The 12615-nt window shown below is 53.4% G+C and overlaps 1 protein-coding gene across 1 annotated transcript in view; it reads left to right on the top strand.

Annotated features, from left to right (window-relative positions):
* Window positions 1–586: 586 nt before the first annotated feature.
* DEF6 (DEF6 guanine nucleotide exchange factor) overlaps window positions 587–12615 on the top strand; it is a 49086-nt gene continuing 37057 nt past the window's right edge. The window contains exon 1 of the mRNA XM_075910414.2: window positions 587–1109. Within this exon, the coding sequence (XP_075766529.1) occupies window positions 1014–1109 (96 nt within the window). The 5' untranslated portion in view covers window positions 587–1013. The remainder of the gene's footprint in view (window positions 1110–12615) is intronic.

The following is a 12615-nucleotide window of genomic DNA, read 5'->3' on the forward strand; positions in this document are numbered from 1 at the left end:
CCAAGCCACGCCCACCCCAGCTGAGGGCCAGGGCTGCCGTGTGGCATGGCCTCAATCTTTCTGGACCGCCGGGGATCCAGGCTACCAAGCGGTCCCCAGCCCCTCCCAGGCAACTGGGCAGTGCAGACAATTTGGGAAGGCAATGCTTTCCCTTGCCTACATCACCTGCCGCCCATGGGCACAGGGGTGTGGGAACCTCTTCCCCCTCCCCCTCGAATGCAGCAAGATACAGCACTGCAAAGCGCCGGTGTGACCCAGGCTACAGCACTGGGAGCCTACTCCCCTTGTGGAGGTGGTTTACATAGGTCACTGGGAGCATTCTCAGCGCTCGTGCCGCGGTCATGCTTTGAAGCGCTGCCGCGGCTGTGCTTTAAACTTTTAAGTGTAGACAAATCCGGAGTTACTGCCCAGCCAGCCACCTGCCCAGCCCTCGGCAGTTCCCGCTCCCTGGGATTCTCCGGTCTGGTCTCAAACTTGGGCCGAAAGCAAAATTTGTCAGGCAAAGGGCTGAGAAATTTCGCATCTGTTCCCCTTTTGTGGGTGCAGGGAGGTGCCATGCCCAGCAGCGGCTATTGGCAGAACACATGTAGCAGCTGCAGGGCACTGGGAAGTCCCGCTGCCAGATCATTAAGATGCTGTCTGATCAACCAGGCTGGCTTTAGACCCAGCTAACAGATCAGCCAGTGGCTAGAGCATGGCCAAGTGCTGGTAATATCCAGTCTCAAATCCTGTGTCCAGAGCTGAGATTGTGCCTAAAATGTGGGGGTAGGCGGTTGAAGAGGCAAGGTAATGCAGAGCTGAGTGAGGTGGACTGATGCCCCGGTGCAGGGCAGAAAGGGGAGTATCTTCATCTGGCCAGGCAGGGGAGTGCTGTTGGGCCTATCCGAGGGGTAGTCATCAGATGGCGCTGCTGCCCCTCAATTCAGGATTCTGAGGCCTGTTGGCACAAGAGTCAGCTTCCTGAAACCGGATCCTCGTTGACGGAGCAGGCGCTGTCATCTGTGCCTCTAGCCATGGACCTGCGAGCCGAGCTTTTAAAATCCATCTGGTACGCCTTCACCGCCCTGGATGTGGAGAAAAGTGGCAAAGTGTCCAAATCCCAGCTGAAAGTGAGTAGAGAGACGCGGAAGCGACGGGGAGGGGCTCTGGGGTTTCTGAGTCCCGATCTGCTCTCTGCTTTGCCCTTGGGGGGGTCACAGCGCTGTTGGGAGCACGAGGCAGAGCTGGATGCTGCTTTGCAGCTCTGTAGGCTGCAGTGGGGATACAAAACTCACATTGCGCATAGCCAGTGCCACGGCTTATCCCGGGCTCGGTCTTTGATTGACGTTTGTGTAAACGAGGGGCAAAGCGATGGGGTCTTCCCAAAGAGCTGAGTTAGGAAGTAGCCCCTTTCTGGGGTGGAAATCTTCCAATCTTGGCCACTTTCACAATGTTTCTCACCCACCTTAATCCCAGGTGAGGAACCCACTTTTTTTTTCTTTCTCTGTCATGTATTTGTCTCCTTCCTGTTGCATTTCACCCCCTCCCTTGGCAGGAAGAACATTTTAAAAATAAACGCTTTTCAGTCCTTCATGGTTTGACCAAAAATAGCTTTTTTTTTGGTTTTACCCTGATCACCCATAAGCTTCAAAAAGGCTCCTGAGTTGTATGGAGCCCCAAACCCATTTTCCCTCGTTTTTAAAAATGTTTCTTCTACCTACGTTATTCAGCTCAGTAGACGCCAATGAGAATTGCAGGATATCTGGTTTAGCTGTAGATCCCTGGGTCTGAAGAATTTGGTCAGCATTTTTGTAATGTGGAACGCAACCTGCGAGGTAAACACGCACAAGACTGAAATATTGCAACAGAAGGAAGTTGGCAGTTGCTGCATGTACGTGTGATGAGTTTTGATGTGCCACAGCCTCATGTATGGAAAGTAGCCAAGTACCCCGCCACCGAATAGCAGGGAAATGACTTGTGTTCTCTGAGTCAAATTCTGCTAAACTCAATGGGAGTTGTGCCTGGGTAAGGGCTGAGAAATTAATGAAAGTTTTGGCTTTCTGTTTTGTGGAGAATAATCATGCTTCTAAGAACCCTACTTGACACTTGGGGTGTGTCTAGACTACATGGCTCCGTCGATGGAGGCATATAGATTAGACAGATCGGCAAAGGGAAATGAAGCCGCGATTTAAATAATCGCGGCTTCATTTAAATTTACATGGCTGCCGCGCTGAACCAACAAACAGCTGATCAGTGAGGCCACATTTATAAAGAGATTTACACACTTAAAGAGGCAGCTGGGTGCCTGCCGGGACTCCCAAAGGCGCCTAAGTTGGGCACCTAACTCCCTTTGACTTTCGTTGGGAGCTGGGCACCTCACCCGCTTGGCACTTTGGCAAGCCCTACTGGGCACCCTTCTGCAGGCCTGCTTGCACGGCTCTGGGCTTGCAAAGTGCAGCGTTTGGCTTCCAGGATTTTTACGGCTGGTGCCATTTTTCCAGATTTGCTCTTCAGAGCAGAATCCAGGTTTCCCTCCCCCACCCTTTGCCTCTCAAGCCCTTATTCCCACGTGTGTCGGGGTGAGAACGTCGACTGGCCAGTGAGAGCAGCAGCCTCCTGGCGCTTGCCCTCACGTGCTGTGCTGGGGGTGGGGATGCCTTTTGTTTTGTCCCATGCTGGGTCTCGCCACGCTTGAGAGTTTCAGCCTGGCTGTGGGCAGGGCGGAGAGATCAAGTCTCTCTTGGTACCAGGTATCCGGCCGTTCCTCTGGCCTAGATTTGTTTCTGTCCCACCCACGCCTGCTGCTTATTGCTAATGACACCAGAAATGCCAAGCCATCAGAGCAGAGGTTGAAGAAAACCCTGCCCTCGGGGCATAGACCCCACGTTATCCTGAGTGTCCCCTGCTGCGCTAGCATAGTCTGACAGTCAAGTGCCATGGGGGGGGGTCTGCCGTTCCTGCAGCCTTGCGTACTGCTGCAAGGAGGCTCTCGATCAAGGGAAGAAAGCGCCCCATAACCTTTAAAGCGACAGCTGTCCCTGTCATCCTGGGGCTGGATTATACAAAAGCCAGGCCCCTCTTGCCAGTCCCAGCCATCGCTTTTGGGCAGTGAAATGTAACAGTCTCTCGCTCTGTTCCCTGCCACCCACAGGCCTGGCAGCAGGGGATGTGGTAAGCTCTTGGGCTGAGCGTCGTTCTCTCGACTCCGGGCATGTTTCATGTATTTGTGCAGGAAGGAAGGGTAGTCTTGCGGTTAGGAACCGAGTCAAGCGCTCTGGGTTCTGTTCCCTGTGCTGTAGTAGAGCAGGTGTGATCTTGGACGAGTCAGCGACCCTCTCTGTGCCTCACTGACCAGCTCTGCACGCATGGGTGTGGCTGCGGGGTCCCCAGCCAGATGGCTGGGAGGGATGAGCCTAGCCAAGACAGAAGGCACCCGGAAGCTGCAAAGCGTGGTGGCGTGTCGCATTGCACTTGCCCTCGTGTGATTCTGCTGATTCTTGCCTTCTGTACCCCGTGGGCCAGGGAGAGAAGAAAAGAAACGTGTGGCCTCGGAATTTAAATGCTTCACGTCAATGTTCCCTCTAATTTTTCCCATCTACGTGTGAATAAATGTTTTACATGCGCTGAGGCATGTGCCAGTGTGCACCACTAAACTCTAGCTGTGGGTGTTCTGCTTGCTAATCGGCTGGGTGGCCGCACAAGCGCCCAGCTTACAGGGAACACTGCTCACCTGTTCTGAAACTCTTGTAAATTACAGGCTGGGGCTAGGAGAGGGCATTGGGAGCCTGGGTTTGTAAGATGGGAAGGCTGGAGGCAGAGAGACGACAGGGATTAGAGGCTAGTTAAAAATCCCTAACTCTGACAACAGTGGATCTCAAAGTGCTTCACAAAGATGGCTGGTGTCACTAGGCCCATGTTATATGTGGGGAAACTGAGGCACAGTAGGAAAGTGCCTTGCCTGGGGCCTCCAGCAGACCACAGGTCTCTGAGTGCTCATGCCACTCGGCTGCAGTGGAACAGAAAGGGCCTTATGGTCCGAGGCACTGAGCACCCGTAGGTCCCGTGAGCTTTGGTTGGAGTTCTGGGTGCTCAGTGCTTCCAAAAACCAGCCCCCAAGTCAGTGGTCCCCCCAAAAAATGCTGAATAGTGCCCTAGGCTAGGCTAGTCTGTGCACTGCCTTGATGTGATTTTTGCATTGAAAGACCTGCTGCTGCTGCCTCCTGGGAAGGGAAAAGAAAGGAAGGCCGGGCCATTCTGCTTCTATTCAGTCTCCCTCCTCTCCAGCGCAGGGGCAGGGCAGCGGCACCATCCTGGCCGCAGGTTTGATTGGTCCATGTGGCCAGATTGCTTTGTTCACCCACAGGACTCGGGCTCTGTCCTTTTTGGCCTGCTCCTGAGACACCTTCAGGCCTTGTCAGCTGCAGCCGGGCCACGAATTGACAGTGTACAGATGGGGAAACTGAGTCACGGGACTGGACTTTTCAGTGTCGGATTAGGAGGTTTGGGTGATGACTCCTCTAGGGTCCTTGGATCAGCCTGGCTTGTAACCACGAAACTCTCCCACCTGAGCCTGGCGGGGCATGGGTGTGAGAGCCCAGCGGTCACTCACACTAGTGGCCTGCACACTTTGCAGTGAGGACACAGGCGAAATCACCAGCCTGCTGATACGCCAACAGTGCTGTCCCACAATCCACTGCACAAGACCCACCCAGAGGCTCAGCTGACTGCAGTGTGTGGCCTGGCATGGTGCAGAGAGGTGGGCAGCACCCTTGCGGACCCTGGAACTCAGAGGGGCTTTGCAGGTGGGTGCGCACCCCCAGGGGCTCAGACCCAGGAGCTGTACCGGCTTACCTAAAGAGCTGATTTTTTAAAAGGGATTTCGTGAAATCAGTTCAGAAATTGGTGTGGAGGGAGGTTTAGCCCAGTATGGGCCCATGTGGAGGAGGGGAGCAGAAAGTGGTTGTTCCAGTTTAACTTAGACCTGGCACAGAGACGGTTTTTATGCTAGCTGTGGCAGTCAGGGGGATGCAACATTACTGATTCGATTCCTATAACTTTGTGTGGGTGTAGTTATACGGGTGTAAAGGTGCGTAATCCCATTCCCGTCCCAGACTGGTATCAGCGATGCATATTTATCGACTGTGTGTTTGAGAGAGTGAGTCTGTCTGCTCAAGGACTCCTAAGCCGTAATAGAAATGTAGCCGTGTTAGTCTGGTGTAGCTGAAGCAAAACACAGGACTATGTAGCACTTTAAAGACTAACAAGATGGTTTATTAGATAATGAGGAAGTGGGTCTGGCCCACGAAAGCTCATCATCTAATAAACCATCTTGTTAGTCTTTAAAGTGCTACATAGTCCTGTAATTTGCTTCTCCTAAACCGTAAGCGTTCAAGCTACTAAATTTGGTAGGTAGCTTCCTCTGATCATAACTTGAAGCAAGGTCAGGATTTGGTTGTGCCAGGACAATGGGATGTGGCTGGAATGGGACTGCTCCTCAGAAAACCATACCGAAAGAGACACCAAATCACCAGGCATGTGAAAGGGGCAGGCTGGGGGCGCCCCCCCCCCCTCCAGGAATGCCCCAGCCCTGAGCCTCCCACCTCTCAAGTGCCTTTTAGGAAGGGCGGGGAAGGGAGCTGAAGCTCTCCCTCCATTCGTATTAAGGATGTTAAAATGCGGTTAATTGACGAGTCGACTAGTCAATGGAATTTCTGTCGACTAGTCGATAGGCCCTTCCGCATTCCTCCTTTGAAATGTACAAAAGCCACCGCTGGGGCTCTTGTACATTTCGAAGAAGGATGGCAGAACACCGCGTTCAGCCCGGGGCCAGCGGGAAGTCCCGCTGCCTCCGGGCTGCACGCGGGTGCCAACTTTGGAATGCACAAGTGTCCCCAGTGGGGGCTCTTGTGCATTTCAAAGCCATGGAGTTCGGGGTCGGTGGGGGACTGCCCTGGGGCAGCCTGTGTACTGAACCTCTCATCTCCACCCCAGAGCAATGATTTAACTGAAGCGTGGCCGTTTTAATTTTATTTTCCAAAAACAGTATTAATTGCAGTAAGGACCCGAGCAACGCTGGGTAAATCTAGTATCAATACAACCGCGTCTGCCCTAAGAGTCGCCTCACTAGGCCTCGATCACACTGTCCGTGCTTCGGAGCAGAGATTTTTTGTCCTGTGTTTGTACAGCACCTGGTCTGTGAGTGGTGTTCTCTGGCATTCCCGCAATACACATGAGAAATAATTTTAGCTTCTCTGGTGCAACTTGTGTGTAGCCAAGAATTAAAAGCAAGGTCATGTAGTGAATCAGTGGCAGAATCAGGAAGAGAAATACTTTTTCCTGACTTTCTAAGCTTTGGCCAGCAATCAACAAGGGCGAGGGAGGAGGGAAAGTGAAGAACAGAGGATACAGCCCTGGCTTTGTTTCTCAACAAGCTGCTCTTCAGAGTTTTTCAAGAGGCTCATTAATATTGCTCTTTGTCAAAATGAGAGCTTGGGGGAGCACAATAGACGATTCTTGATGTCAGCAAAGGCATTCAGTGCAGCTCCACAGTCTGGCGTGGCCGAAAGTCGTGGTCGAACTGCAACTCCTACAAGAAGGATGGAAAAATGTTGCCGAAGGCCCCTGTGTCACCGTTTAATCATGTGGGGTCGAGGTAGCGAAAGGTTAGCAGCTGTGGAGTTCCACAAAGCACTGATAGGGGAAGTGCTGCTGTTGGTGTGGGTGGCAGGACAGAGTAGGAAAGGGCTGCGAGTATTCTAGGAAATGGAACGAACACGTCTCTCAGAAAAGTAGAGGCGTGGAGTGACATGTCGAGGGTGTGACCTGTGGTGGGAAGAAGGAATGAGGCTGAAGGGTCCAGGGGGCGGTGGGAGTGAATTACTGGAGCCCTGCATGGATCCTACATTTCATATCTTTCCAATCCATAGCTCCAAAAGTGAGTAGCGGGTCTCTGCAGATGTGGACACGAGGCAGCTCTCCACCAGTTACCTCCTTTCTGTTTCTCTTCATCCTGAAAGATCAAAGCACTTCACAAATGGGCACGCACAGAGACCACAAAGGCAGCCATTTCCGGTGCGAGATGGACGGGTCTGATGGGACCCAGCTTATGTCAGTTTCACAGGGGCGGGGGCTTAAGTCTGCCCACAGCAGAATGAGCAAGAGGAAATTCAAAGGGGAACCTGGCGGTGTTTCCTGCTGCCTTAGCATTGTTTTCTTTTATAGGGAACAATCTGGCATGTAGTTCCTTTTCCACGTGCTTTTCTGATGGGCTCTCCGGGGCCAATGCGGGGTCTGGCTGGCTGCTCTCAGAAGGGGCAGAGTGAGAGCAGCTGGCGGGGCAGCAGCAGGAGGAAGCTGAGTATGTGGGGGCTGGTTGGGCAGAGCATGGGCTTGGGGCCTGCAAGAGGCCAGCAATGGGTCAGTAAATGTTGCCGTGCTCGGAAAGGCCTAGCACTAGGAAGGAGCAGGCTCATCCAGGGCTGGGTTGAACGCAAGCTGGACGGAGCTCGAGGGCACATCTGCTTCCCAGAGAGCTGTCCCTGCAGCCTCCGTTCGCTAGGACACAGTCCCAGGGGAAACTTTCCCCCTCTCAAACCAAGCTGGTAGTTCTGGCTTTCCACGTTGCCCGGGTAGGAAATCAGCACGTTGGCATCCCAGGCCCTGGTCTGTCACACGCAGGTTGATGATACTGTTATGAGACACGGAGGAAGGGTGGGGGACCCATAGGAAAATCAGACGGGGGCTGCACACAAGTGAGGAGGCAGGGAGGGGCTGGAGCGCCAGCGCGGGTTCCCCAACTCTGGGGGGGGCCCTGACCCTCGGGAGGCTGGATCCAGGCAAGCTGGGGCCCACATCCAACGCCTGGGCCTGAGGCTCCCCACCCGTGTTATGAGACCTTATGCTAGTACGGTTCCTTTCCGCTGATGGTCTCACGGTACTTTGCAAACAAGAGCTCACACGGATTAACCTCCTTTTGCTGGTGGGAAACCCAGGCATGGAGCAGTTAAGGCATTTGCCCCAGCATCACACCCCACGTCTGTGGCAAAATTTAGAATGCCTGGCTCTGGCTGTAACCACTAGGCAACATTCCCTTCCTCTGGGCTCCGCCACTGGAATCTCCCCGCCCTGGTCCTGCCAGTGTGGCAGCATCGGGTCACCTTTGAACATGCAAGACCTGGCTGGGAGAGGCATTCACCCCCGGCATGGCCCGCAAGGGAGACGAAAAGGAGCTGCCGTTCTCTGTTGGTGTTAACTATTCCACCCCCGGCTCAAACTGGTGCCTGCTGCAGCTTGTGCGTTTAGAGCCACCTACAGAAGCTGATTGTCTTTCCACGTTCAGCTCGGCGAAGAGAGGCCAACGTGCTGCAGAGGGGATGTGGTTACGCTGGTACGCAGTCTGCATTTGTCACCTGTGCATACAAATATCCAGGCTGGGTCCGACCATCTAGCCCAGTATCCTGTCTTCCCACAGTGGCCAATGGCAGGTGCCCCAGAGGAGGTGAACGGAGCAGGGACGCAAGTGATTCCTCCCCTATCACCCATTCCCAGCCTCTGACACACAGTCTAAGCATCCCTGCTCATGTGGGCTGTTAGCCACTGATGGGCCTATCCTCCAGGAACTTACCTAGTTCTTTTTTGAACCTTGTTATAGTTTTGGCCTTCACAGCATCCCCTGGCAAGGAGTTCCACAGGTTGACAAAGTATTGTGCCGAGGTGGGTGAACAGGGCAATGGCATTAGAGCTGTGGGGTCCAACCAGTTCTATAGCAGTGGCTACTGCTATAGTGAACTAGACACACTCAACCAGCCAAATAGCCACATGTGGCTACGGCATTAAACGATCCTCTTTCCATAAGCGGGGCATGAATACAGGGTTGGGAGAAGGCAGGGGCAGTGGATGCGGGGAATCCTGGATGGGGACTGTAGGAGGCTGGATAGGACCGGCTGTAGGGGGAGAGTCAAAGGGCAGTGCCCGTTACTCCGGGCACCCAAAGGGTAGTGGGTGATGGCCAGGCTAGAAAGGGGGGTGCTACCTCAGACACAGCTGCTCTGAATCCAGCTTGTGTGAGCAGGAGCCCGGCCTATGGCTGTTTGGTGGCCAGGGTGAAATGAGTTTAAGGAGTCTTGGTCGGTTTCACTGTGTCTGCGTAACACCCAGCGCCACGCGATCCCAGCCTGCGTTGGCAGCCTTGGTGCAGGTGTTGGCCGAGCTCCAGGCCCCCGGTGCCAAAGGGGTGACCCTGCAGTTAGTGACTGGTTGACTGGCTTGGTCTGTGTCGCCATCCAGAGGTCCCCCGAAGGGAAGGTTCTTCCCAAAGCAGAGCGGTGTGGAATACTCACGGGTTTAGGGCCTGATCCTCCACTGGCCGCTTGGCTCTGGCAGCGTAAAGTGGCTTTTAAATGAGCACAAATGTCATTTGTACTAGAGCGGTGTCTGTCAGTCTTGGTGGGAATGAGCATCTGCCCTGAGATCTACATACCCAAACAGAGGGGGCAGCTGATTATTAACACAATGCTAAATTAGCACCGGTGTGCCCATGCCAATGCAGAGGAAGGGGCTGCAGCAGCAGTTAGAGCAATGAGCTGGGAATCAGGAGGGATTTTATCCCCAGCTTTGCCACTGACTTTCAGTGGGACCTTGGGCAAGTCCCTTTGCCTCTTTGTCGTGACTTAGCCCTGCCTTTGAGCGGGGTTAGCGATACTGACCTCCATGGCAGGGATATGCAGAAGCATCATGAATGAATGGTTGTGAAGTGCTTTTGCCATCCACGCGGACAAAGAGAGGGGCATTGAAGTCAGTCTTACCCACTCGGGAATCAGCATGTGTCTGAAGGGTGGAGGTGTTACAAGGTGGCGTGAACACAGGCACGGATTGGTAGCAAGGGCTGTAATAACGATCCGCATTGCTTCTGTCTCCGCTACAGAAGTAGCCACACATCACTCCCCACCTCCAGCACACACCTGCCCTGGGCTGGATTGTGGGGAAGGGCAGGCTGGCTAGGGACGTGGCATGGCTGCTCCCAATACAGAACCGCCCTCTGGGATGTCTCCAGTTGCTACGCTCACGCAGTACGCGGTGTGGAGGACGGTCCGAGCACAGCTGCTGCCCGGGGCTGGACTGACTGACTTTGTTCACCCCGGCCCATCATGCAGGGCCCGAGGGGGCCGATTCACAAAGAGAGGGGTCAGGGACACGGATGCCTGATGAAAGCATCAGAGGCTGAACAGCTGACCTCTGTAAACACCTGGCCGGAGGAGGGGAGGGGACTGACTGGGATGAAATGGAGTGAAGGAAGATCATAGAATCATAGAATAATGATGATTATTAAACATGATTGGTTGGACACAGATTGGGGGCTTGACTCCCTAACCCTGAGGTACTTGAGTGTGAGGGACAGGGCTATGGTGGAGGCCAAGTCATGTACAAGGAGAACTGGACCAAGCGTGGAGAATGTATCCTAGTGGGATGCTGTACTGGCCCCTGGAGGATGGGCTAGATAGGCACTAACCCCTGCAGATCCCAAACATCCCTCCTTAGGCCAGCTGTTCCTCGGCCCGGACCGCCTTTGCCACACAGGCCTGTTGCCCTTTACTGGCTATTACAAGCTAGCGATGTTGGCAGGTGGCTGGTGCGTACCAAACTAGTCCTGTGTTATTCTGACCTGCTTCCAGAGGGGCGGCTTTCCTTGTGTCCATTCGGGGGGCTGTGAGGTTCCTCTGTTCAGTAGCTGCTGTTGCAAGCTGAGACGGTATCACAGTCCAGGGTCTGGGATCTAGGGTGCCTGCACTCTGTTCCCAGCTCTGTCCTGGTCTTGCTTCTGACAGGCAAGTCATCTTTATGGGATGGGATTCTGTTCCGGGCACAAGGGTTGTTAGGAAGAGATGGGATCCACCTAACCAAGAGAGGAAGGAGCATCTTCACGGGCAGGCTTGCAAACCTAGAGAGGAGGGCTTTAAACTAGGTTTGTTGGGGGACAATGACCAAAACCCTGAGGGGAGTGGGGATGTCGGATACCAGGAAGAAACACCAAGAGGAAGGAGCAACAAAGGAGGACCCCTGATTCGAATGGAGAGGGTAGGGCGATCAACTGGTTATCTAGGGTGTTTGTACACCAATGCGAGAAGCCTGGGTAACAAAAAGGAAGAACTGGAGGCCCTGGCCCAGTCCAAGAACTATGATTTGATAGAGATAACAGAGACTTGGTGGGATGACTCGCATGACTGGAGCGCTGTCATGGAAGGGTATAGACTGTTCAGGAAGAACAGGCAGGGGAGAAAAGGAGGAGGAGTTGCACTATACAAAGAGAGCACTACGATTGCTCAGAGCTCCAGTATATAGAGGGAGAAAAGCCTGTTGAGAGTCTATGGGTGAAGTTTAGAGGTGTAAGCAACAGCAGTGATGATGTGTCTGGTGTCTGTTACAGGCCACCGAACAGCGGCTCTTACATACAGGCAGACTCGGCAGTCGCCTAGGGCGCGCATTAAACAGGGTGCCCAATGATAACGCACTGCTGTTGAGGGCTTTGGATGCAGGGGCACCGATCGTGCATTACACCTAGGGCTCCGGTTGCCAGCAACTCGTCTCGGAGGTGGGGGTGCTGATCGCACATTCCGCCTGGGGCACCAGTTGCCGGCAGCTCGTCTCGGGCCGCCCCTGAGGCCACCGAATCAGGTGGATGAGGTAGATGAGGCTCTCTTTGGACAACTGAGAGAAGTTTCCAGATCGCAGGCCCTGATTCTCATGGGCGACTTTAATCACCCTGACATCTGTTGGGAGACCATTACGGCAGTACACAGGCAATCCTGGAAGTTTTTGGAGAATGTTGGGGATAACTTCTTGGAACAAGTGCTGAAGGATCCGACCAAGGGCCGTGCGCAGCTTGACCTGCTGCTCACAAACAGGGAGGAACTAATAGGGGAAGTAGAGGTGGGTGACAGCCTGGGAAGCAGTGGTCATGTGATGGTAGATTTCAGGATCCTAACCAAAGGAAGAAAAGAGAGTAGTAAAATACACACCTCGGAGTGCAGAAAAACAGACTTTGACTCCCTCAGAGACCTGATGGGCAGAATCCCCTTGGATGCTAACATGAAGGGGAAAGGAGTCCAGGAGAGCTGGCAGTATTTTAAAGAAGCCTTATTGAAGGCACAGAAACAAATGATCCCAATGTGTAGCAAGAGAAGCAAACATGGTAGGAGACCGGACTGGCTTACCTGGGAAAACCTTGGTGAACTTAAGCATAAAAAGGGAGCTTACAAAAAGTTGAAACTTGGACAGATGACTAGGGAGAGGTATAAACGTATAGCTCGAGAATGCCAGGGATTATCAGGAAGGCGAAAGTGCAATTGGAATTGCTACTCACGAGGGATGTGAAGGATAACGAGAGGTTTCTACAAGCATGTTAGCAATAAGAGGGTGATCAGAGAGGGTGTGGGGCCCCTACTGGATGAAGGAGGTAACCTAGTGACAGATGATGTGGGGAAAGCTGAAGTGCTCAATGCTTTCTTTGCCTCTGTCTTCATGGACAAGGTCGACTCCCAGACTAATGCGCTAAGTGACGCAATATGGGACACAGGTAGACAGACCTTGGTGGGAAAAGAACAGGTTAGGAACTATTTAGAAAAGCTAAACATACATAAA

Source organism: Pelodiscus sinensis, chromosome 27 (genome assembly GCF_052426305.1).
Source record: "Pelodiscus sinensis isolate ZL-2025 chromosome 27, ASM5242630v1, whole genome shotgun sequence".
Taxonomy (NCBI): Eukaryota; Metazoa; Chordata; order Testudines; family Trionychidae; genus Pelodiscus; species Pelodiscus sinensis.